The sequence below is a fragment of the Martes martes genome, assembly GCF_963455335.1.
Source record: "Martes martes genome assembly, chromosome: 12".
NCBI lineage: Eukaryota > Metazoa > Chordata > Mammalia > Carnivora > Mustelidae > Martes > Martes martes.
The window spans coordinates 90,439,099-90,463,336 of NC_137900.1; the positions used below are offsets into that span (position 1 = coordinate 90,439,099).

Genomic DNA, 24,238 nt, shown 5'->3' on the forward strand with positions numbered 1-24,238 from the left:
AGGTGGCGTGCTGGCAGGCCACGAGGGCTTCCTCTCCGGCCGGTGTGATGCAGTGGTTCAGAAGGCTCCCCTGCCAGGGCGCCTGGGTGGCTCAGTGGGTTAAGCCTGTGCCTTGGGCTGCGGTCATGATCTCAGGGTCCTGGGATCGAGCCCTGCATCGGGCTCTCTGCTTGGCAGGGAGCCTGTGTCCCCCCTCTCTCTGCTCCTCTGCCTACTTGTGATCTGTATCTGTCAAATAAATAAAATCTTTAAAAAAAAAAAAAGTTTCACCTGCCATCGGGATGGGGGCAGTGTGGCATTCTGTCCCGCACTCAAGGCTGCCTCAGGTCCGAGTGCGGCCAGCTCTCTAGGTCCCACGTTTTCCATGTGGCATCCACGAGTGCATTAGGGGCAGGGGTGTGTAGGCACCAGAAACTGGGTGAGATTTTGTGCATGCATGTGTTTACCTGGGCAGAGGGTTCATGGCTTTCAGCAAATCTCAAAGGAGTCCATGACCCTGGAAAGGGTAAAACTATAACCAAATAGGCTGTTACGAAGAAGTGAGGCGAAAGAAAGAGTATTCGATTAGACTGGCTTACGGCAGTGACTTATCATTTCTTTTAATCACCAAAACCCTGTTTTCATTACTTTCCCTTAGCAGATCACCCAAACTTCCTTTAATGTCGTTAATAAAATCATAGCTTCTGCTCAACATTTCAAAATAATCAACCATCGTTACAGCCTGAATTAATATAGTCCATAACCAAAAGCAGAGAGGCCGCTGTATATATCCCCAGCCTGAGAAGCAGCCACATCATGGACACATTGCCATTTTTTTTTATTAGGCCTTCAGAACATTGGGCACCTTGCTGTCTTGGGGGGCCCCTGGCCACCCGGCAGGCTTGGTTTGCGATGTGAGTCGGTGTGCCCTTCCTGGTCTGGGACAGGGTTCTTCTGCCCAGGGGCCCTGGCTTGGATTTGGTTTCTGCGAGTCCTGAGTCACGGTTGAAACCAATGCTTCTCAGCTGATTACCTACCACAGTATTTGGGGAGATGTGGTTCTCTTACAGAGAAGGTGTTGTCTGCTGTTGGCCAGGCTGTGTCATCATGCAGTGGGACATCTGACTTTCTTCCTCACCCAGCTCGTTGCCAACTGTGAGTCTGTGCCATGGACAGGCGGGGAGCGGCGTGCTCCTTGGCTTAGCCCAGCCCCAGCCGTGATGTCAGGCTAGGGAGGCTTCCAGCACCATGTGAGCTGCGGGCTGGCGGAGACAGGAGCAGAGTCAGGTCAGCATGGGTCCTTAGGACCCCACCTCCCACCTGCAAAGGGCCTTTGGTGTTTCTAGAGCAGAAGGGCGACAAGAACAGAAACTCACCAGATGTGACGGCAGAGATCTCGCAGTCTTCCCTGTGGCTGTCAGCCAGTCTCAGACCATTTTTACTTTGTTCTTTTTCTTGTTCCTTTACAGTAACTTTTGCTTACAATAAGGTGCATAGTCCTTACCTGTTCAGTTTGGTGAATTTTGACCACTCCTCGATCATTGTTTTATTTATTTTTTATTTTTTTACCTTTTAATTTTTTTTTTTAAGATTTTATTATTTATTTGACAGAGATCACAAGTAGGCAGGGAGGCAGGCAGAGAGAGAGGAAGGGAAGCAGGCTCCCTGCTGAGCAGAGAACCCGATGCGGGGCTCGATCCCAGGACTCTGGGATCGTGACCTGAGCCGAAGGCAGGGCTTTAACCCACTGAGCCACCCAGGCGCCCCTACTTTTTAATTTTTTGCTACTTGATGAATAAGGTTATTACTATCTTTATCTGAAAAGTCTTCATAGAGAATTGTGGTTTGGTTATTAGCTCTTAGCAGCCCACTCCTGAGCTCGAAGGAAGCTTGCCTTCTTCCGAGCCACCCGATCTTTCTTTGGGGCAAGAGCCATTTCGGGACGGTTCCTCCTCTTCTTGGATAGGCAGGCCTCCATCTGCTGCTCCCTGGAGGGCCCCAAAACTTGATTTCCAGCAGTAGTTCTGGCCAGCCTTGCATCCAGATAGCAGGTGATGGGACCAGGTTGACCATCAACGCTTCTTTCCCCCTCGTATTCATCTCCAGTCACTTCCACTTGGCCTTCCTAGATCTTGTCCACGCCAGACCTATTGAGGAGCCTGTGGGCCAGCAGCGGGCCGGCACAGTATGCTGCGGCGTAATTTGTCAGGCCAACCTTCCCACCGTACTTTGGGAGTTCCTGAGCATAAGCTGTGCACAAACCATCGTATCTTCTGCGGACATAAGCAAGCTGACACATGATACCTCTGTCGGTTACATGAACCATTGTCGGCATTTAGGTGTTTTGTAGTTACTTTTATCTTGAATTACCAAGCATTTCCTGGCATAATAATGTTTTACCCTCTCGTCGTCTTCTGAATTTCACTTGGTATCTCTTGAAGGAAGCCTTATTCTTGACAACCTTAACAAACCCTGCTCTGGGGATGCCTGGGGGGCTCAGTGGGTTAAACCTCTGCCTTCGGCTCAGATCATGATCTCAGGGTCCTGGGATCGAGCCCCGCGTCGGGTTCTCCGCTCCACAGGGAGCCTGCTTCTCCCTTCCTCTCTGCCTGCCTCTCGGCCTACTTGTGATCTCTCTCTGTCAAATAAATAAATAAAATCTTAAATTAAAAAAAAAAGAACAAACAAACCCACAAACTCTGCTCTGTTTTCTCCTTCCCTTTATCTCTGTCGTGTTCCGTGATTCTGGACCACTTCATTGCTTTTCCCTCCCTCCATCACTCTGAGCTAGTCAGAGCTTAATTTTTCTCCGGAAGTCCCTTTTCCCCCCCATTCTTTTAAAACTAATTCTAACTCTGGATCATTGTTTTAAATGTATATTGGAAATGTATTTTTTAAAGATTTTATTTATTTATGTATTAAAGGTTTTATTTATTTGACAGAGAGATCACAAGTAGGCAGAGAGGCGGGGGTGCGGGGAGGAAGCAGGCTCCCCGCTGAGCAGAGAGCCCGATGTGGGACTCCATCGTGAGATCATGACCTGAGCCGAAGGCAGAGGCTTACTTATTTATTGAGAGAGAGAGAGAGAGAGTGCAAGTTCACGAGCAGGGGAAGGGGCAGAGGAGCAAGCAGATTCCCCACTGAGCAGGGAGCCCAGTGCCGGCCTCCATCCCAGGACTCCAGGATCATGACTGAGCCAAAGGCAGATGTTTCACTGACTGGGCCACCCAGGAACCCCTGGATATGTATTTTGAACCACTTTTCACAGGACCCTCAACCATTTGAAAGTCAGAGTTTCCTTCTCTACAGAGTTCTTGTCTTTTTTTTTTTTTTTAATTTTACTTATTTATTTGACAGAGAGAGATCACAAGTGGGCAGATCACAGGCAGAGAGAGGAAGAAGCAGGCTCCCTGCGGAACGGAGAGCCCGACCCGACTCAGGGCTTGATCCCAGGACCCTGAGACCACGACCTGAGCCGAAGGCATGGGCTTAACCCACTGAGCCACCCAGGTGCCCCCAGAGTTCTTGTCTTACACAGCCGTTCCCCATGCTCGCTCCTCATACTGTCTTCGTGAGATGGGGTGGTGGGATCTCCTCTTCGTGGAGGCCAGAGGCCACCTGCTGAGCTGGTGTCTCCCCAAAATGGATAGTTTCAGGCCAGTGTGGTTTCAGGTCAGCGTGTGGCCTGGCTTCCAGGCCTGTACTCGACCACAAAAGTGGGGGCAGCTGCTGTGCCACCTCCCCACCCCCCCCGGCCCCGCCATCAGCAGAGGGAGCTTGAACTTGGAGCTTAAGCAGACTGTAGAACCGCTAAGCTTGACAATGAGTCAGAACAACGCTGACGCCAGCCAGGCCTTGCTAGCCTCCTTATTTCTGTAATTTTTGTGTTTGACTCAAAATTCCCTTTGAAGCATGGCAGGGAGGAAGCAGGAGAAAAGGATTTGGGGTAGGTGGGGATGGTTTTAAGCTTCGGGGCTTTCTTTATACCCAGAGAAGGATTGTTTTGGAAATGTTTCACCCTTGAAGAGACTGTCACGGGCCTTTGCTTCTGTGTGCCTCGTAAATCACCCAGTATTAACTCCTCAAGATGGATTGCTGGCAGCTCCTGGGCACTGCCCGGCATTTTGAGCCGTGGGCTGGCAGGGGATTACAAAGCTATGAATTGCCTTTCTCTTAGTACAAAGTGTAGGCATTGAGAACGTGGTCTTTAGAGAGCGGTGGACTTGGGTGTTGAATACTAGCTTTTCTACTTAAAAGCTGTGTGACATTGGCTAATCTGCTAAACTTCTCCAGGCCATAGTCCTTCCTCTGTGAGGCAGTGGTCACAGCGGTTCTTCACGGGGGCTGTTGTGAGGTTTTTACCCCAGATGAAGCATGAGAGGTGCCTGGCACATGGTTCCTCGCTCAGCCGAGGCTGACAACCAGGGTCGTGGTTCAGGACCAGGACCATCCAGGCGAGTCCACTGGGGAGGAAGGGGGCCATCTGTCTTCTTGCCAGCCTCCTTGTTCCTCTTGGGGGTACAGAGGAAAGGTAAAAGTCTAGGGAAGGGGCAGCATCTCCTCTAGCTGGGGCACCTTTGCTCTAGCTACTTGGTAATTGTGTGTGTTTTTAAAGATTTAATTTATTTGTTTATTAGGGGGTGGGCAGAGAGCACAGTAGAGGGAGTGGCAGGCAGAATGGGCAGAGGGAGAAGCAGGCTCCCAGCGGAGCGAGGAGCCCGATGTGGGACTTGATCCCAGGACCCTGGGATCATGACCTGAACTGAAGGCAGACGCTTAACTGACTGAGCCACCCAGGTGCCCCTGCCTTGGTAATTATTTGAAACAGCTGGGCACTTCCTGCCTCTTTGGGCACTTGTTCTGTTCTCATCAGTAAAAAATAGTTGCCAAAATCCAGAGTCCTGGCCATTTCCTGGGGGAAGAGCAGGGGAGCCCATAGCAGGAGCTGGGCCTCGCAGGAGCTCCTAGAGCAGGTGCACAACCTCCCAGCCCCCCGCCCCTCTCCTTCCCTTTTCCCTGGGAGCTTCTTCAAAGTCCTGGCTAAGTCCAATTCTGTAACAGTGGCAGCCGGGCATGTGTTCTAGGAGAAGCCCTCAGGGTGATTCTCGTGCTCACCCTGGAAAAACCATTGCCATAAAAACATCCTGACCACGAGCAGACCCATGCCTGAGAAGGGAGGGACGGGCCAGGCCCAGGCACACAGAGCCATGACAGTGCAGTGACTGGAATGTGGGGCTTTGGGCTCCCGTTCGAGGCATTTTCCTCCCACCAGACTCACTCTTTGACCATATTTGCTGTTTGTGGTGATGGGGTCAGAAATAGCCAGCCCAGACTCGAGGAGCCTCTATTCCCGTGGGAGGCCAGCCTGCCGTGAGCAGCGCGCAGCCAGCTGGGCAGTGTCCGCCACTCCAGGGACAGCTCTTTCGGAAAAAAGCAGGAGGAGGCCTGGGATCCCGGGCTGCGACGTGCCGCCTTGCTGTCTGCTCCTTGCATGATGCTGGTGAGGCTCCCCCTCCGGGGCTGGATCCTCGCTGCTCGGCAGGCTGACCGCATCGTGTGCAGATGGCAGCCCCCGCGTCCCCGCTTGGTCCGGTCACACTCACTGGAGCCTGGGTTCCTGCCAGATGTGGCAGCTGCTGCAACAAACGGTCTGCGGCCCAGTTGGTGTTGGGTCGATGCTGTATAACCCTCGTGCGGAAGCAGTAGACATGGGCCGCATGCTTCCTGGGAGCCGTTTGCTTTCCATGCACTGTCTCCTCCCCTCTGCCAACAACCCTCACGGTAGGCGTTGTTATCCTCGTTGGACAGATGAAGAAACTGAGGCTCAGGGAGGTTAAGTGGCTTTTCTGAGGTCACACAGCCAGGAAGCAGCAGAGTTGGAACTTGAACCCAAGTTGTTCAAATGGGCAGGGCCTGCGCTGCTACCTGCTTCTGTTTCCAAGTTCAGTACGTGGGCTCCCTCCCTGCCTTCGTGGCCCCAGCTGTGACTGGGCCCCCCAGGTGGGGGCCTGGCCCCCGGAGCAGGGCCAGCGGTATGTCTTGTGTGTGACTGGAAGTGACCTCTGTCATGACTGCTCAGTTTTGCAGACGACCCTGAGCTTCACTTACTGTGGCTGCCTTTCCTAGAGGCAGCACCGCTTGTCCCCAGGTCTGTTTGTCCGTCCTCGCCCACGTCCTGCGGTTGCACGGCATCAGCGCCGGGGTGTCGGCCTACAGGCTCGTCTTTGAGGCGTTTCGTGGCCTGCCTCAGCTCAGGATGTCTTACAGCGGCCTGGAGGGTGCGACATGGTGGCCCCTGGCTCCAGGGAGGCGTGAGATGTGGCGCCTTCCACACCCTTTCCCTCACACGCGGTCTTCGCCCTGCGGCGCCTTCACTCCTGTGCCTCCCTCCCCCCCCCCCCAGCCCCGAATTCTTCGCTCTGGCAGGGAGGGAGGGGACCATCAGACTTACCTGGTCTGTCCATCTCCCCTGCCAGCCTCCGAGGCGGGGTCTTCGCTGATCCCGAAGGGCCTCACCACCTTTCAGACGGACCTCCGCAAGTTCCAGGCTTTTGACTGCAGTCGGGCTCTCGTTCTCGGTTCTTTCCATCCTTTCTGCGGAGAAATGGTTCTCAAATGTCGATGTGATCAAGGCACCCCCTGCTTCAGACCCTTCAGCGGCTCCCTGGTGCCCTCAGCTCCGCCAAGGAGGATGGTTGGTGGTCTTCTGCATTGGCTCTATTTTCGGCTCTCCCTGCGGTCCAGCCCGTGCCCTGGTCTCTCCACGGTCCGGCTGCCGGCTTCCTCTTCCCCACGCGGGGGCCTCTCAGCCCTGAGCCCTTGTATCTGCTCTTCCCACTGGCCTCTCCGCTCTTCCTCCCTCCCGAGCCCCAGTCAGGCCTCTCTGAGGCACCAGCTCCTCTGGGAATCCTCTCTCTTAGCCCTGGGCCCCTGGTCTAGGTGGGCAGCCCCTTTCTGGGCGGGCAGAGCAGCCCAGCCTGCCTGGGACCTTAACATCCAGCACTAAACCCCTCACACTTCTCTCTGGCTGGCTGATGGTGCTCGGTGAAGCCAGGGCAGGATGTGGCAAGGATTTCAGCAAACGAAATTCAGAAGAGACTTTTCAAGCGTTTTTTATTACCTAACGGTGTAAGTGTTAATGTTCTTCCTTGGCTGTTCACAAAGAAGAGAACTGAGTGTTCGTGTTCAAGAACTATTTCGCTTCAGGGCAGGGGGGTGCATTTCCTTGACCACGGGAGCCGCAGATGCCCCCGTGGAACGACACACACCAGAGGATACTGGTTCATGCAGATGTGTGAAGCATTAAATCCATGGTGGCTGAGCTTGACACAGAATTCTCAGGTTTAACCCTTGGTCCTCAGTGGAACTTCCCCTGCCCCCGCCCCCCGCCCATCCCCGGACCGCCAGGAGCACCTACTTGCGTCTCGCGCTCTCATCACTCACTGGGTACCCTGCGCCCCTTGCACTGGCCGTGTAGCATCTCCCTTTCCCTGAGGGATGGCAGCCGCTTGGGGCAAAGGCCACAGCTGCCCCATCTTGGGTCGGCTGCATCCCAGAGCCTGGCCCGGGGCAGAGTGAATGGCAAGCTGGATGTGAACCAGAGAGATCTAATTTTATTTAAAAATAACAAGATTACGTTGCGTGCGTGAGTCCATCCCAGCTCCACACCTGGGTGTTACAGCCTCTCAATTTGGAGGGTTAGGTTTGCTCTAAAGATTTTCTGATCCTCTCCTCATGGAGGCGTTCAGTTTCTCCCAGAAGGTTCTTGCACATACTATTTGCCGATCATCACATTGAAGATTAATTTAGGATTCCGGGAATTTCTTTTGGAACCCTAAGCTTGACTGCCCCCCCACTAATCATGAGCCAGAGGAGGGGGGAAAGGAAGAGGAACCTTCTCCACCCACGACGCCATTCTTAAACGGAACCAGTAATTGAATGCTATTAAGCCAAATTAATTTGCCTCCTGCAGGAAGGTTTATGATGAATGAAAAGCTTGCTAATCGGGGAGGGAGCCAGGCTACCCTCTGTGGTCATCAATATTTCATGGCCATAGGCGGTGGCAGGAAGTTAGCTGTCCTGGCTCCCTGACCTTGAGCGATCCAAAGGTAGGACACAGCCAGCAGGGTTGTATTTAAAGGGCTTGTTACAAGTGAAATTTGCAAGATGCACTTGCGGGTTAATTGAATTTAGACCCTCAACTAGTGGGATGCTCAGGGCCCCACCTGAGATTGGTCCTAGTGGGGAGTGCAGCTCTGTCAGCCACAGGGACAGAGCTGAAATGTTTACCATTGGCTTTTGGGGGGCAGGAGGGGCTTGATTGTTAGTGTCTGCCGATTTCTGTGGCGTCAGTATACGCCCCAGCATGGCAAGTTGAAAGCTCCTGAGCCCAGAATGGGGAAATGCACTCGTTCCCATAACTCCCGGATTCTTCCTGGGGGGGGGGGTGGGGATCCTTCCAAGCTGATGCTTTTCCAGAAATATAGATGTGCCCCTGGGCCGTACTCATCTGCATTAGACGTGGCCTCTTAACAGAGGGCACTTGAATGTCACTTGCTTTTAAAAATGAGAAAAGAAGTTAATGTGCCTGTCATCCTGTTCTTTCTTTTCCCTAGCTGCTATTAACTTAGCAAAGCTGAAACTTTTCAGACACTATTACGTCTTGGTGAGTAAAAAAACAAAACAAAACAACCCTGAATCTGTAAATAAGATCAGTTCAAGGAGCAGAACGAATGAACTTCCAAAGAACTGGCGGAAGCACAAGATGTGCTACCTGGGCTGTGCAGATTTCATTTTATCAAACCAAATTGTGTCTTTTGATCAGAGAAATTAAACAGCTGAGTCACGCCCTCTCAAACGTTAGTTTTAAATTTGGCTTTAAATGCTCGGAAAAGTAATACAGGCTTGATGTTTTCTTACAATAAAGGGACCCTGATCGTCTGCCCCTTCGTCCCTCCCCCTCCCCCAGATGATTCCCGTTAACGGTTCGGTGCTTGTGTCTCTGGGTGCCCTTCCAAGCACATGCCAGACAGAGCCGCCCCTTGGCTTGCTGGTTTTAGTCATTTGCAAAAATGGGAACAAAGTCCCTCCGAGCAGACACCAAAAGGCAGGACCTGCTGTAAATTATTAAGACAAAGATTATTGAGACAGAGACAAAGCTCTTCAAGAGTTTTCTTCCTGATTCCTTAAAGAAAGTTTCTGAGCCATCTTCCAACTGTGGGTTGGACAGGTCCTTCCCTGCCTACGCAGCCATCCTGGGCGTGGTCCCAGGGAGCAGTCCAGGCCCCAGGGGCCGGCGAGGGGAATCCTTGCCACATCCTCCCTTGCTAGAATATTCGGTGTTACTCTGGTACTCAGTACTCAGGTACGCCCTGCGGGTGTGGGCCTCTGCCGCAGAGGGGAAGCAGTGTGGGCCCTGAGGGCTGTGTTTTGCTATCACTACTCGGAAACATGCCTCAGGGCCTGGGAAGAAAAAATCCTGTCCTTTGGGGATTGAAGTCAGTGGGTCGTGTATGTGGAAAAGGCTAGCAAGGCGTGAGAGTTCAGAGCAGCCACGCCCGATGCCTTGTCCTCCCCACGTTGGGTGGGTGGTCCCCTAGAGGTGAGGACCAAGTCCTTTTGAGTGGGGCCGCCAGAGAAGCCGTCTCTGCCACCACGTTTATTAATTAGCACCTTAAGTGTCAAATGATTTGATTTTCCTCAGGGAATTCTGTCTTCTCTTTTGTTGTTCCTTTGTAACAGCAAGATGTTGGAAGGAAGCGATGCTGTCCTTTCCATGTTGATTTCATTTCTTCTTTATCCCTGCCCCGTAGATCGTGTGTTACATATACTTCACCAGGATCATCGCATTCCTCCTCAAGCTCGCCGTTCCGTTCCAGTGGAAATGGCTCTACCAGGTGCGCATGGGGACAGCGGGGGGTGGGGCGTGGGGTGGGGGGAGTGGGGGGCGGCCGAGGGGGAGGGGTGTCACGTGAGGTCTCTCAAGAGGGATCAGGCAGTGGCCACTCCTGTCGCCTCTGGCCCACAACTAAGATGATCTGTTTGCCCAGGAAAGCTGCTGGATTACATGAAAAATCTGGAAGTAATTGCATTATTGATTTTAGTTTTCAATTTTACAAGACTTGGAAGAGAAAAGCCTCAGGCAGAGAGTGTGAGCTTCGCCCTAGATAATTAAAACCCAATGAGACATGGTTTTTTCCTTCAGCTACGGGGCTCAGGAAAGCCCAGGATCCAGAACGCCCTTCTTTACCCACGAATATTTCAGTAATACAGTGTCTTTGCTGTAGACTCGAGCTCGTTGACTCCTAGGGGAAGCCACCGAATGATCTAGAGCCTGTTCCCTCTCTCGTTCTCGCTGGGACGTGTAGTCGGCACTCGGTGCTGCACCAGTTCCGGGCGGAGGGCACAGCAATGAGGCTTTTCCTTGAGGCGCCCGCTTGGTGCTGAGGGCACTACAGGAAACGTGGGGCTAGAAGGAGCTCTTAAAAGATTCTGCTGAAGACTGATTAAAGCCTGGGGTCTTAACCATCATCCCTGGGCAGAATGCTCCTGGCTGAGGCTCCGACCCACCTCGGGAGGAGACCCTACCCCAGCTCTGCCCTGACCTCTGGTGGGGGGGCGGGTACTGCACCGGTTTTAGTTCCACTGCTTTCAGAAGAACAGCCTCGCTAATCCCTTTTTCGGGGTGGGTTTTAATTCGCAGCTCCTGGACGAAATGGCCACACTGGTATTCTTTGTTCTAACGGGCTGTAAATTCCGTCCGGCTTCCGATAACCCCTACCTACAGCTTTCTCAGGAGGATGACCTGGAAATGGAATCCGTGTAAGCAATCTCCCCTCGTGTCCCTCCTCCTTCGGCCCCTGGACCCCTCCGGACAGCACGGTGGGAGTCGGAGTCGGAGCGGCTTCTCCCTGCGTTCCGTTGCCCCCGAGGTGCTACCTCTATATTTAGCAGAAGGAAATGGACCCTTGAGCCGCAGGCTGTCTTACTCAGTTTGAAGTACAGTGTCTGCCAAGATCGCTCCGTCTTTGCAGGGGAAGTGGAGCCGGCCCTCCGATTAAGCCTCCCCCAGCGTCGTTGGCGCCTGCTTCCAGTGAGCCGGTGGTGAGAACTTGGGCATCCGCTTGGCCCGTTCAGCCCTCCCGGGGATGGGCAGCCCCGCTTCCTGTTGGCCCCCAGCCTCCGGGAGCTGATGTCTGAAAACGTGATCATCTGAGTCGTCTCTGGGTCTGCTGCTTGTCCGCGGGCTCCTCTGGCACCAGATAACGAAATGGTTTTCACAGCAGGCACAGTGACTTGACCTCAAGCCGGCTTTTCTGAGTCACAGGGCAAGTAACTTTAGGGTCCTGTTTTCCGGGAAAGGGCAGTCATTATCTAGAAAAGAAATAGCGATTGAGAGTATTGGCTTGTTTGCTGATGGACTGTGTTGGGCCAGGTCAGGTGTTGTGTTTGATGATTAGCCTAAGGCGGAGTTTCAAGTGTGCTGCCTCCAAGCTGGGCAGGTGGCCCTTTGACCTGTCCCAATTCAAAGGCTGAGCCTCTGGCCCCTGCTGGTCTGTCGGGCAGCATAGGACAGCTCTCTCTGTTCAGCCCCACTACGGGAACAGTCAACGGAAGGCAGCTCCCACCGATGGGCCCCAGACAACAGCTCTCGGTACAGAAGAACAAATACCAGAGGGGAAGGCAGTAGAGCCGCCAGATGTGCCTTTTCTAGAAGCAGCAGAATCCGAGCCAGTAACTTGGTTGGAGGGGCTCAAGTGAGAGGCAGTGGGGTAAGCAGCAGCGGGATGGCTGTGTTTGTCCATCCCCCGCCCCTCGGCAGGGCTTCCCTGGGGTAGCAGCTAGAAGCCGGCTGGCTGGGTCATTTGATGTTCTCCAGCAAGGTAGGCGTTCCCACGTCCTTTCCATCGGCCATCGTACCAGAAGCACAGAGGCAGTGGGCAGAATTTTGTCTCATGGCAGAATTTTTAAAAATTTTGTTTTTTTTTTTTAATTTCTTGCTGGTGATAGGTGGTAACTGTTTTAGCAGGAGGGTCTTTGTGTGCTCGGATCAGGGCAGGGAAGTGGGGGATGTGGTCAGACAGACCACGAGTCCCGTGGAGACTGGAGGGAGTGTGTCCCTCATTCTGGCAGGCTGGAGGAGAGAGATCGGAGTGTTAAGGGTTATCCGGTGTTTGCCTCCGCTTACGCTCCTGTTGGAAGCACTGTGGTGACACCGTGTTTTCTGTGGCTCAGTGTCAGCCGTCCCGGGATAACGAGGGAGCTGCGCTTCAGTGGCGGAAGAGCTGAGTATATCCCGGCGAGAGTCAAACCACAGGTGAAGGCTTTGTGTAGTGGGGGGTGCTGTTTCCAAGGAGCACTAGTCCTGCTTAGCCTGTGAGAAAGAAGTTGGGGGACACGTGGGTAGCTCACTGCGTTAAGCATCTGCCTTCGGCTCAGGTCATGATTCTGGGGTCCTGGGATCGAGCCCCACACTGGGCTCGCTGCTCAGTAGAGAGCCTGCTTCTCCCTCTGCCTCTGCCTGCTGCTCTGCCTATTTGTACTCTCTATCTCTCTGTCAAATAAATAAATAAAATCTTTAAAAAGAACAAAAGAAGTTGGGGAGCCGACTGAGGCCACGTGCCTTTAAGTCAGCAGGGAAATTGTTCTGGGGCTTCTCTTTGGCTGAGAGAAAGTTCTGTGGATTAACAAGCTGTGTCTGAGGCAGAACAGGCCAAGGTGGAGGCTCCAGCCCTCGGCCTGCCATCCCCGCTGACCTGCGGGTGAGCGCGAGGGCTGATGGCAGCTCCTCGGGGACGCCACTGCGCCCCAGGCTGTCCCCCCGCTCTCCTGCTTGGAGGTGCTGTTCCTGGATGGCCCCTCTTAAATCTTCCAGAAATAACTCAAGCCAGAGGCAAGCAGAGCCATTATTTGTGTTTTCTAAAAAGATAGGAGCTCTCTGTCGTCCCCGGTGGAGGGTGTTTCCTAGAGAAAGGAGCTTGATCTGATCCTCGCCACAGAGCACATATCCCTGGCTCTTTGTGGAAAAGAATATTCCTTAGGCCTCACACACCCCAAAACAAATCCTCTTCCTAACGAGTCTGACCCATCAGTGGCCCATGAACGCTGAGCTGGGCCGCTCACTGCCCTTAATTGATTGAGATTCTGGGTAGTTTTTCTTCTACGTGTTTTCACTCCGTTTCTCTGAAGTCGGTGCATTTGGGAGGCGTCTTGCCAGGTGAGCCCAGGATGGGCTGGGCTCCTCCTGGGGGCAGAGCGCTCCCACCCTTCCTCTGGCCCCGGCCTGCTCACAGTCCGTGCAGCTGCCATCCCCCCAGCCCCACCTGGCTTGTCCCGTGGGGCCTGCAGAGTGAAGGTTGTGGTCAGAAGTACCTGACTTCCCGTCATTTTCTGTTTTTCTTTCTGTAACGACTCTCTTTGGGCTAAAGCTTGCAAAGGCTTACCCATTTGGGTAAGAGAATTTTTCACAAAAAAGACAGCAAATTAAAAAGTAAATACTGCGTGCAGTTTCAGTGATCAGACCTGGTTAGCCGCCTCCTATGCTAGGCGTGTCCTTGGAGATCTGAATTCTTTTCTGCTATCTTGAGATGTCAGACTGGGAAGAAATACTTGGTGTGGGTTCCAGGGCCGGGAAGTACCTCTCTGAGGTGCCCAATCCAGAATGCTCGTCTCATGGTTGCCAGGAACCTTTTTTTCTACGACACTGCCTTCATTCAGGTGGATGGCCAGCGGAAGGGGAGACAGCAGTTAGAGACGAATAGAATTGTTTCTCACCCCAGGCCTCTCCACATCTCAAGTCCAGAAAACACTTTTCACCTGGGTTATACTTGACCGTTTGGTTTGGCTACAGAAACAGAGGCCGTTCAGGCCCCAGGTCACAGCGCGGTGCAGGAGGAAGAGGGGTGGGTGCCCGAAGCGTCCCTTCTCATGGTGCCTGTGTGCAGTAGGCCCATTCGGTCGCAAGCGCAGATCGTCAGGGTTCTGCCAGGAAGGGAAGGGTCACCTTTTAGATGGAGAAGGGAAGCGGGAGGCCGCGCTGGGTCTGTCTGCTCTCCAGCTCCGTTACACTTCCCTGCTCCTTCTCTCTGTCCTGCACACTCTCTCCTGAGCCCGGAGGTGCCATCCCAAAGTCAGCAGCAGTCACAAGGGCTTCCCTGAGCCGGCGCTGGAGGCGGGACAGCCTCTGCCAGGAGTGGGCTCTGCGCTTGGTGGCCGGAGGGGCCTTCCTGGCACTGGTCGCTGGGTCCACATGGGTCCCATGGTGAGCGGCCCAGTCAGCCCCGTAGGCAGTGCAGCAGTGCAGCAGGCCGGCCCCCGGGGAGCTTGCCGGCTCCCTGGGGAACAGTGGGACGGATGCAGCCAGCCACGTGGCCAGCCGGGCAGCCAGGGGTACGCCTGGAGCCAGGAGCGAGGGCATCTCAGCCGCCGGGGCGAGAAGGAGCTAGTCAGGCAGACAAGGGCTGAGCAGAGCGAGAAGGACAGGCCCGCCCTCTCTGGCCTCGCCGTCCCCAGCTGGGGAGTGAGGGTGGGTGACTGCGTCCCCAGAGTTTGTGTTAGACTGTGAGTCGCGGCCGCCCGATGCCTACCCGGAGCTCGGAGGGCCCCTTCCCACCCTGTGTGTAGGGTCTCTGAGCCACTGCTCGCACGGTGGCTTTTCTGCCTTTGTCCCCCTTCGGCATTTTCCCCCAGAGAGGGACGCGCAGGGAGGTGCCCGCGGAGCTTCGAGGTTGCCAGAGGCCCCCGCGCTCCCGCCTGCCAGGCTGTCGCTGGCTCCTTTCTCACTGCGGCGGCGTCGGATCACCGGTTGGCAGCAGCTGGCGGGCTGGTCTGCGGCACTTGGACGCCACGTGTCACTGCCACTTGCCAGCAGCCTGCTGGGACCCAGGATGCAGCGGCCCGCCCGGCATCACTGCCTTCCCGGGTCGCGCTCTGCTTCCGTTCGCCTCGCCGATCTCCTGCTCGCGTGACCTCCCTCTGTGCTGACACGCTCCCCGGTTCCACCGACCGTGGGGGCTTCTTCCTCTTCTCGTGGGGAGGGCTCGCCCAAGCCCAAGGTCGCCCCCGATGTCTCCTCGCTGACACCTCCCCACTCCCAGTCCCCCCAGCTCCAGCCACTTGCTTCTTCTGAGCTTCGGTCCCCCAGCCACCTGCTCTCCGGTACCCAAGCTTGTGTCCCCTGCGCTCCCTGCGGGCACTGCCGTCCACCACTCGCCATCAGCAGTACGTGGCTGTTGCCCTAAACACCTCCCTCTTCTCAGGCCACGTGGAGTGAGTGGCCATTTCTTGGGGACCTAATGTCGCGTCTCCTCTCCCCCTTTGCCCCAGTGCCCTGCCTTCCTACAGCCGATGTCCTCGCCCCCGGTCTTCCTCCCTCCCTGTCCGGTCTCCTGGCTCCCGGAATCACTTGTGGAGTGTTTTCGAAGAGAGTCCCTGGTCCCTCCCCTGGAGACTTAATTCTCAATGTTGAGGCTCAGGTACCTCTGTCCTTTTTTAAGTCCCCAGGGCATCCTGCCTGAGCCAGGACTGAGAACTCCGGTGTAAGGGTCAAGTCCAGCCGCTGTGACAAGGCAGACAAGACCCCCCACGGCCCTGCCCTGCCTGCCCTTGACCCTCCTGCCACTTACCTTTGCCAGCAGCTGCTTCACGCTCTCTGACCACGCGGGGAGCTTTCTTTTGTTTCTTGCATGCTTTTTGCCCTTTACGTTTCTTTTGTTCAGAAGCTCCCTAGCCCTCCCGCCCCTCCGGCTTGCTGCCGTTCCTCCTTCCGTACAGGCTGCGAAGCCGCCGCCAGCCCCAGGCAGGGGTGATTCTCCCTACCCCGAGCTCTCGTCCCTCCTGCTCAGAGCTCTCCTGTCTGTTTCCAGCAGCTTACGTGTTGCTCTGGGAGACCATCTTCTGCTGGGCTGCAGGCGCCCCAAGAGCCCCGATTCCTGTCCCTTTCTGTCCCAGCCCCAGGCCGGCATGACAGAGCGAGCCTTGTTTTCTCAGTTGGTCCGCCAGCTAGAAAGCAGTGTTTTGTTGGGGAAAGACAGGCAGCAGCTGTGTGGAAGCCTTGTCCTGTCCAGGAGGGGCCGCAGCCCGACAGCAGCTGCTGTCACCGCAAGTGACTCTTGGAGACTCGAGGGTGCATTTCTTCTCTGATCTCACGCGCTTGGAGAAGCTGTGCTGGAGCTAGAAAGGCTTCTGGTTCTCTTGGGCCTACAGCTGCTGCCCCTGCGTGTCCTAGTCCAGCAACACCCCCGTGAGGACAAGACCTGGGTGTGTGCCTGCGGCCTGGGAGAGGTGCACCCTTCCTGGAGGGCTCAGGCCCTGGCCACGCCAGCTGACGGGAAGTGGTGCCGGGTCACATGGTGAAGGGAGTGCTTTCCTTTGTCCAGGGACCGTGTTTACACTCGCAGCATCTGCAGGATCCCCCAGATCCCCTAAGAGCCACATCTGGGCAGACCACCTTGTCCTGACTTGCCAGAAGTACAGCCAGTCCCTGGGTCTGAAGGACTCCCGTCTGGGAGAAGTCCCACCTTTGGGGAGGACTGGCTGGCTTTGGGGCCTGGTCACAGCAGCAACACGGTAGCAAGAATGAAAGGAGAAATAAAGGGGGAAATTTTCTCCTTACCCCATAAAATCACTTACTTGCCTTTAGGTCCAACTGGACAGCCTCTGGGTGTGTGCCCTGTAGGGCTACTGAACTACCATTTGTCGGTGAAAGAATTTGGTAGCTGGTGGAGGGTTAGGGAGGGTCCTCAGAGAGATCTATTGAGTTGAGTGATGGAATTTATTTTACTGTTTCAGAAATTCCTCTAGGTCCGTGATGGGGCACGTAGGTACCTCATTTTCTCGAGTATGTAGGGAGATGCTGCCAGGTGTGTTTGTTTACTTGTTTTTACTTCTGTTTGTTAGAACAGTTTTAGGTTCACAGCAAACTGGACAGGAGGGACAGGGATTTCCCAGGTGCCCCTTGCCCCCACTGCTGTAGCCGCTTATGTTATCAGCACCACATCCAGGATGGTAGGCATGTTTGTTACAGTCGATGGACCTACACTCACCTGTCCTTATCGCCCAGAGTCCGTAACTTACCTCCGGGCTCTCTTGGTGGTGGGTGTTCGGTGGCTTTGGATGAATGTGTCACGTCCTGTATCTGCAGTACACACCCACCCAGAGCAGTTTCCCCGCCCTCCGACTGCTCTGAGCCCTGCCTGCTGGGCGGAGCTCAGTCTCTGCCTGGCGTCTTCTGCTGCGAAGCAACGCAGAGCCCCAGAACCTTCGTAGGTCCTGTCCAGCTCACAGCTGGTGAGGCAGGAGTTTGTCTTGTCCTGCACTCCACCTTCCCGAGAGATGTTGCGACTCACGGTCTGGAAAGGGCCGCTCTGCTCGGCTCTGCACGTTCTCCGATGCCGGCCTTCTGCCCTCTCTGATCTACACATCCAGTATAGGGTTCCGTGGGACCTCCTTAGTGCCGGGCACCAACAGAGGCAAGGCCCCTGTCCCCGGTCCCAGAGGGAAGGCCCAGCCACGTGCTCTCGGACAGCCATGCGGAGACCAGGGCCTGGGTTTATTTCTGAGGGTCAGAGAATCTTTGCGCCGGAAGGTTCCTCCAAACCTGTGGTTCTGTCCCATGACTCTCAGAATGACTACCCCTGCTGAGCTTTCTTTTCAGAAGGTTAGGGCACAGATGGTGGTCTCGTAATCACAGCCACGTAGCCGGGCAGCATTAGAATTGGCGGAGGCCACGACGGAAAGCGAGGACCGGATCAGTGTTGATTGTGGTAGTAACAGCTGGTGGTGTTGATAAGATGCTCTGGAGAATCTCATTTTCCCCCGATGACGGTTCTGGGAATCGGGAACCGTTTCTCATACTTAGAAGGGGGAGAGCAGGCGGCTTGGCGGGGTTACACAGCTAGCCAGGAGCAGAGTCGGGGCTGGAACCCGGGTCTGTCTGATTCCAGAGCCAAGACATGTAGCCACTCCGCTGTGCCATGGTGACAGTGGCCTTTCACTTAAAGACTGAGATTTTCCCAATCGTTCTGTTTTGTTTTTTCCCTCATTCAGAGTGACGACATCAGGGGTGATGGAGAACATGAAGAAAGTCAAGAAGGTGACCAACGGCTCGGTGGAGCCCCAGGGCGACTGGGAAGGCACCGCGTGATGGAGCAGCCTCGGGGCTGGGACTGTCCAAGAGAACCTCTAATTTATTAATCGTCCTAGTGGTGAGCAGGAGCACTTGGCACCTCCCGACAGTGACACCACAGAGCACGCGGCTGGGAACAAAGTGCCACGGAAACCTAATTTTTTACTCTCTTTTATGGAAACTGGATCTGTGGCTGGTTATGGGCAGCTAGAATTCTCCTTCAGGTGGGAATGGTGGGGAGGGCGTGGAGACAGGAGGAGGAGAAGAGGAAGACTTTGTAGTTTCTGTTTCTTTCTTTTTCTTAATTGGGAACTCTCCAGAAAGATGCAGTTGTGCCCCCCAGTGTGTGGCAGCAGGGAGAGGAGTGTTAGTGGACAGGGAGGGAGGGCAGCGGCGCGAGGCTGGGGCCAGTCCCTGCTCGGGAATGAGGCCGCAGGAAATGAGCAGGGGCTGAGGCAGGATACAGGGGCTTAGAAGAGAGACAGAACTCACCGTGGCATCTTTGGGGCACAAAAATGAGTGAAATTAGGTTATTTTAGAAGGCAACGTCAAAACCCAGTTTAGTGTACGGAACCTGCCGCAGGGTTCCTGGCCCAGAGTGTTGCCCCAGACCTTGACCCCAGACTCTGAAAGTGACCAGGAACGAGCAGCTCCAGAGGCCCGGCCGTCTTCTTCCCAGAAGGGCTGTGTCATCTGGGGGCTGAGCGTCGCTGTCAGAGTCACGGCTCTGGAACCGTGGTGGGAAGTGCTTTTCTTGACTGAAGCGGATGTGGTGCTGTCTAACGGATGGACAGAAGTGTACGTTTAAGCTCAGAAAGCGTTATCCAGGAGGATTCCCTCAAACATCTGGCTCCTCTGACTGCCCAGAGCAGGACAACCTCTTTTCTTTCTCTCGCTGTGGCTGTGTCTGTTTCGTGTAATCAAAATATGGGGAGAAACGGGAAGGAGTTTCCCTTAAAGGAGCAGCTAGGGGCAGACAAGGTAGCGTTGAAGCAGATCTTTAAGTACAAGCAAATCGTCATCACTGGAAAGTTTTTCCTATAATCCAGGTAGGCTTTCTGACAGGAATGAAACAGACCTTGTCCCCATCTCCCCGGAGCACGCCTGTCGGGGGAGCAGGTGTGTTGAACAGCTTTGCTCTCTGGGGCTGGGGATGACGAGCTCTTTCTCGGAGACTCAGCAGAGGGCCCTTCCAAACTCTCCGAGCCTGGAGAGGAGCGCGGGCAGCCGCCTCAGGGGAGCAGTGGTACAGCTGGTAGTGAAGTCCTTTGGATGGGGGGACGAGCTCAGAAGGTCCACTGTGGCCCCAGGGTGGAGGTGGGCGGTAATCCCCCACCAGGGTGATGGTCGCCCAGACCTGAGCCCAGAGGCTGAACCGTGGCCTTGTTGGAAACGTTTCCGAGGGTGTCAGGAGCCTGCACCTGCCTGGGCCTGGGGCTGGGGGTGGACAGCAGTCTCTGGAGGTGGTTTTCTCCCCTCCCCGGCTTGGAAGCATCCTTCAGAAACTGCAGAATTTGGGGGGTGGCCCCCAGCTCCCCAGGTTCACCACCTGAAGAGTCTGTCCTCAGTTGTCCCTCTCCCGTCCTCTTGGTCCCGGACGAAGGGAGCAGGAGAACGTCCTCTTCATGCACTTTCCTTAGCCCTCGGTGCTCTGCGTGGCCCTTCCTGCACAAAGGCTCCGTCCTGGCTGGGCATGGGGTGCGAGCTGGAATCTTCTGTCTTCCGGGGCTGCTGCTGCTCGCCTCGCCACAGATTTGAGGGCAGGGATCATGTGTCTCCCCAGTTTGAGGAGCAAGGAAATTTGTCCGAAGTATTTATTTAAGGGACCGCTTCTTTGTCTTTCCGTCTTCCTTCTGTTTTTTTAGATGGGGGCTGCATGGTCGGAGAAGGAGGTTTCAGGGAGGACGGGAATATTAAGACTGTTTTCCTGGCGTAAACACAGTCCCAGTACTTCCAAAATGTGTCTCATACTGTGATCAAACCCCCCTCGGTGCTCCCCTCAGAGGGACGCCTTTGCCGTTCGTCCTGCGAGCAGATATTCTTGACTGGTCTGTAGACTTCTTGGTAAGACCCAGAAGTGTGATGAAACCTCCCCCCTCCCCCGGAAAGGGTCCCTGCGGAGGTGTCCTTGATTCACTTGCTGGAAGCCAGGGAGCGAAGGAGCCGGGGAGGAGGAGAACGCGTTGGGGCAGCTCTGACCTGACTGCCCTCCCCGTGCCGGCTGTGGCTCCCACCTTCCTCTGCCAGAGCCTCGAGCCTCGGCAGCCATGCCGGGAGCCAGTGCGTCGGGCTCCCGGTGCCACACGTGCGCCTCAGGGCTCAGGCGCACAGCGGCTGAGGGGCTGCAGGATGGTCACGACCCTTCTGAACGGGAGGGTGCAGGCCAGATAAGGTCGTGATTTAGGGGTAAACACTAACGAGTCTGCCCAAGTCCTGTATTGTAACTGGCAGGAGGTTCGAAGTGAGGCCCAGTGACCAAGAAAAATCAAAACCCCAGCCCCAGTTTGGGAAAACTGGTTTTCCCACATTTGTACAGGTTGTTAGAGCTCTCCTTCCTTTTCTGTAAAAACATCTTCCCGGTGTCCATCATCTGGGCGCTGTGGCCCGCCCTCAGCTCTCCTCCCGAGCAGAGATGACTGCGGGGGTCCGAAGCCAGCTGGTCGCCCCGGTCCTTCCAGCAGCCCACGTGGGGAGGCAGAGCTCCTGCAGCTGAACCAGTGGTTTGGGGCCCGGGCAGGAAGGCTCGGGTGCGCGTCCGAGAGCGCTGGGCAGTATTTACAGCTTCGCCTCGTGCTCCTGCTCCCCGTTTCTGCTTCTGCAGGATCGCCCTGCTTCCTTTGAGAGAGCGGCCCTGGACCGCCCGGGCGGCCGGCTGCCAGCTTTAAGGAAGGAAAGGGTCTGTGGTCCCGTAATAAAGTGTGTATGTTTTGCTAGAAAAGTACTACTTAGACAGCAGGAACAATCATCGATCTCTTCATCCTGGCTTCTAACAGTGGCCGAAGACGCCATCAGCCTGTTTCTTAGGTTCCTTGATGCTTTAGAATTTCAGTAGCCGCGTGTTCGAACCTGCTGACTCCAGCTCCGGCGGACTGGTGGCCCCTTCTCCCGTCAGGAGGTGCTTACTCCGGTGTGAAAGATGGCTTCCCCGATCATAGCCTGAGTCAGTTCCGTTTTCTTCCAAGAAATCACTTTGGAGTAAAATGTCCAGGTGTGGTTTCTCCCGGACACATCTGGGCAGCCCCGTAGCACTGCCTCTTCGTGCTCCGAGTGCCCGTCCTGGCGCGCTTCCTGCTCCTGCGTTATGAGCTCATCGGGATAGCTGCTCCCTCTTGTTCCACTACCTGCCTGCCACAAGCAGTCCTCCTCCCCCTCCCCCTCCTCCTCTTCCTCCCCCTCCTCCTCCCCCTCCTCCTCCCGCTCCTCCTCAGCCCACAGCTATTGACTGCACATGGGCTCCGTCTGGGACTAGGGGCTGAAGGCTTTGGTGCACGGCAGCATTTTCTCCCGATAGCCGTGTGACGGATGTACTTTCTAAGCCAAGGAGAATTTTCTCGAGAGTGTACGTACTGATGCTGCGCATTGCGCTTTGGGCCCTCGCACTTTCAGTGTGTTCTGGCTTAATACTTAAGAGATTGTTACCAGGAGCCAGTCCTTACGGAGCAAGAAGAGGGTGAAAGATCCCTGTTTGACTTGCAGGTGGCATCCTGGCCACCTCCCACATCCGGAGGCATCTTCTCCCCAGGAAGGCTCTTAGAACATTAGAAGGTCTGATGAAGGGGTTAGCACTGCTCCCTGCACTCCGTGGGACAGCGGGACTGTTCCTGCCGACCCGCTGCTGGATTTTAGGGGAAGCCCGTCCCAGCCCCCTCCTTGCCCCACACTCCACAATCACCCCTTTGCTTTCCTCTGACCCACCCTGGCCTTCTAACAGATTGAGAATGTGCTCGGTCTCCAGTGCCCGCGGCTGCTACCTGTCTCTCCCGTTCAGGATTCAGTCAGTAAATGAGGAGCTTCCCCACTAAAGAATTTAGGCTTTGACTTGGTACTTCTTGGTATGCCAAGAAGGCATTCATCTGGAACATGCCATATGTTCCAAAAGATCGCTCTTGACTCCAGGTTTCTTCCTCAGGGTGCTGGGGACCCACCTGAGTTGATGCTAATACTTGTCCCACCTGCAGTGTGGTTATCCATCAGTGAACTGAACACTCCAGCTTTCCCCAGGGGCTGTGATCTACCGTGTACCCCCTCTGGATGGCTTATTCTTGAGAAGTGTTTCTCGGTGTCTCTCTGTTAGGGCGTGGGACATGCGCATCCCCTGAGCTCCTGGGTGAGGAAGGCAGCCCGGCCGAGAGAGGGACTAGGCGGTGTGGGAGTCGGGATCTGGTCGTGTCGCACAGGGACTGTTGGAATTCCGGGGCTAGGAAGTCTGCGGGCAGGCCGTTGGGGAAGAAGGAGTTCTGGACAAATTAAGGGTTGAAGTGAGACAGAAAAGCTCACTCACTTCAAGACAGCTCATTTTAGGGCCATCTTTGAGGTTGTGCAGTGGACAGCCAAATCAGATGGGGGTGGGGGGCAGCAGGGCAGCCTTCTTAACATTTAAGATACTTACTACAAAAGGATCCCCAAATCCCGGCCACACCGGGGGGCAGTTCTTGGCGCCTTAAGCAGCTTTTCCCACCATAAATTGGATTTGCCTGGTCATGTGACCTCAAAAGCAGTCAGACACATCTAATCCGGAAATAAGTTTCATTTGGGGGAGAAAATGTCTGTAAATATCATTTGCTTTCCACGTTAGATTGGGATGCAGGAGCTTTCAGTATTTCTTTTTTTTTTTTAACACTAATGATCATTGAAGAGTATTTATGTAAACATGTACTGGGTGGGGCTTCCAATCAGGGTGAGGTATGGGCTGGATTCTCTCGCTGTGATGCAGACATGTAAAATAAAGATTCTCTGACGGAAATGGATGTTTGTAATCCTGTAGGGAGTCACCGACTCCGGGCTGCTGTCTCTCTTCCTCCTGCTCGTCATTTTCCCCTTTGTGATTCTTGTTCATTAAATTAGTTAACTGCCTCCCACCTGCTCGCACTGACAACAGTGACTCCTACTAGAGACGTTCGGCTGCACCCCCAGGGGCTCAGTTCTGGAACAGACTGGAAATCCCCTGTCGTTTCCTGGTGCCCTGCCTCCATCGGGGCAGGCGGGCGCCTTCCAGGGCAGGACCTGCGTGCCCGCTGCCGCCGCTGGAGGGGAGGGGACAGTGCGGCCTGGGGGTGACGCCCTCGCTGCCCCAGAGCCCCAGGCTCCGCCCTCTGACGCTGCTTCTCAAGCAGGCCGCGATCACATCAGAATCACAGAAATCCAAGACTTTAGACTCAGAGCCTTTTTAGAAGTCATGCAATCCCAAACCTCTTATTTTACTACGAATGTTTTGAACTGAGGTGTAACTTCCATACCGTCAAGTTCACTCTCTAAATGCACAGTTGGATGAGTTTGGACAGATGTGTACATAGTCCTGTGGCCGCCACCGTAACCGGGCCGAAGCATTTCCAGCTCCCATGAGGTTCCCCCGTGCCCCTCAGCCAGAACCACCCCCTCCCTGGAAAGGCCATACCCCTGCTCCGATCCCCACCCGGCAGCTCGGCCTCTTCTGGAGCTTACGTCCCTCATGTCTGGCTTCTTCCACCAGGCGGACTGTTCTGTGGTTTACCCATGCAGTGCTCTGGCTTTAAAGCTACAGAAATTGGGGCTAGAGGTTATGCCCCTCCCCAGGTCTGCTAGCTCCAGCCTTGTTGGGGTGGTGAGGATTCAGTCCTCATTGGTCATGGTCTAGACATTCAGGGGTGGGGGGTGAGGGATGGGGGTTTAGAAACCATGTTATTTGGCCTAGATTTCCCAGGGAGTGGCCGGGCTTTGCCCCCAGCTCCCATTCCTGACTCTCTGGGGGCTTTGGGTTACCAACAGTGTCTGTGGAATGAAGCAGGAGTAGGATGGGCCTTCTAATGGGGGATCCCAGGGGTCAGACGGGGCTCTCATGAGAGATGCTGGGGCAGCCAAGAGAAGGCGTGAAACGGACCTGCGGGACCCCCGATCCCATGGTTCTCACACTTGAGCAAACGTGAGCCCCCTGGTGGG

General features: G+C 55.0%; 1 protein-coding gene across 1 annotated transcript in view; it reads left to right on the top strand.

The window, feature by feature from the left end:
• Positions 1–18,249, top strand: part of GPR107 (G protein-coupled receptor 107) — a 72,231-nt gene extending 53,982 nt beyond the window's left edge. Inside the window, exons 15-18 of the mRNA XM_080820835.1 lie at positions 8,595–8,644; positions 9,792–9,875; positions 10,682–10,800; positions 18,025–18,249. Of these exons, the coding sequence (XP_080676961.1) occupies positions 8,595–8,644; positions 9,792–9,875; positions 10,682–10,800; positions 18,025–18,121 (350 nt within the window). The 3' untranslated portion in view covers positions 18,122–18,249. The remainder of the gene's footprint in view (positions 1–8,594; positions 8,645–9,791; positions 9,876–10,681; positions 10,801–18,024) is intronic.
• Positions 18,250–24,238: the final 5,989 nt, after the last annotated feature.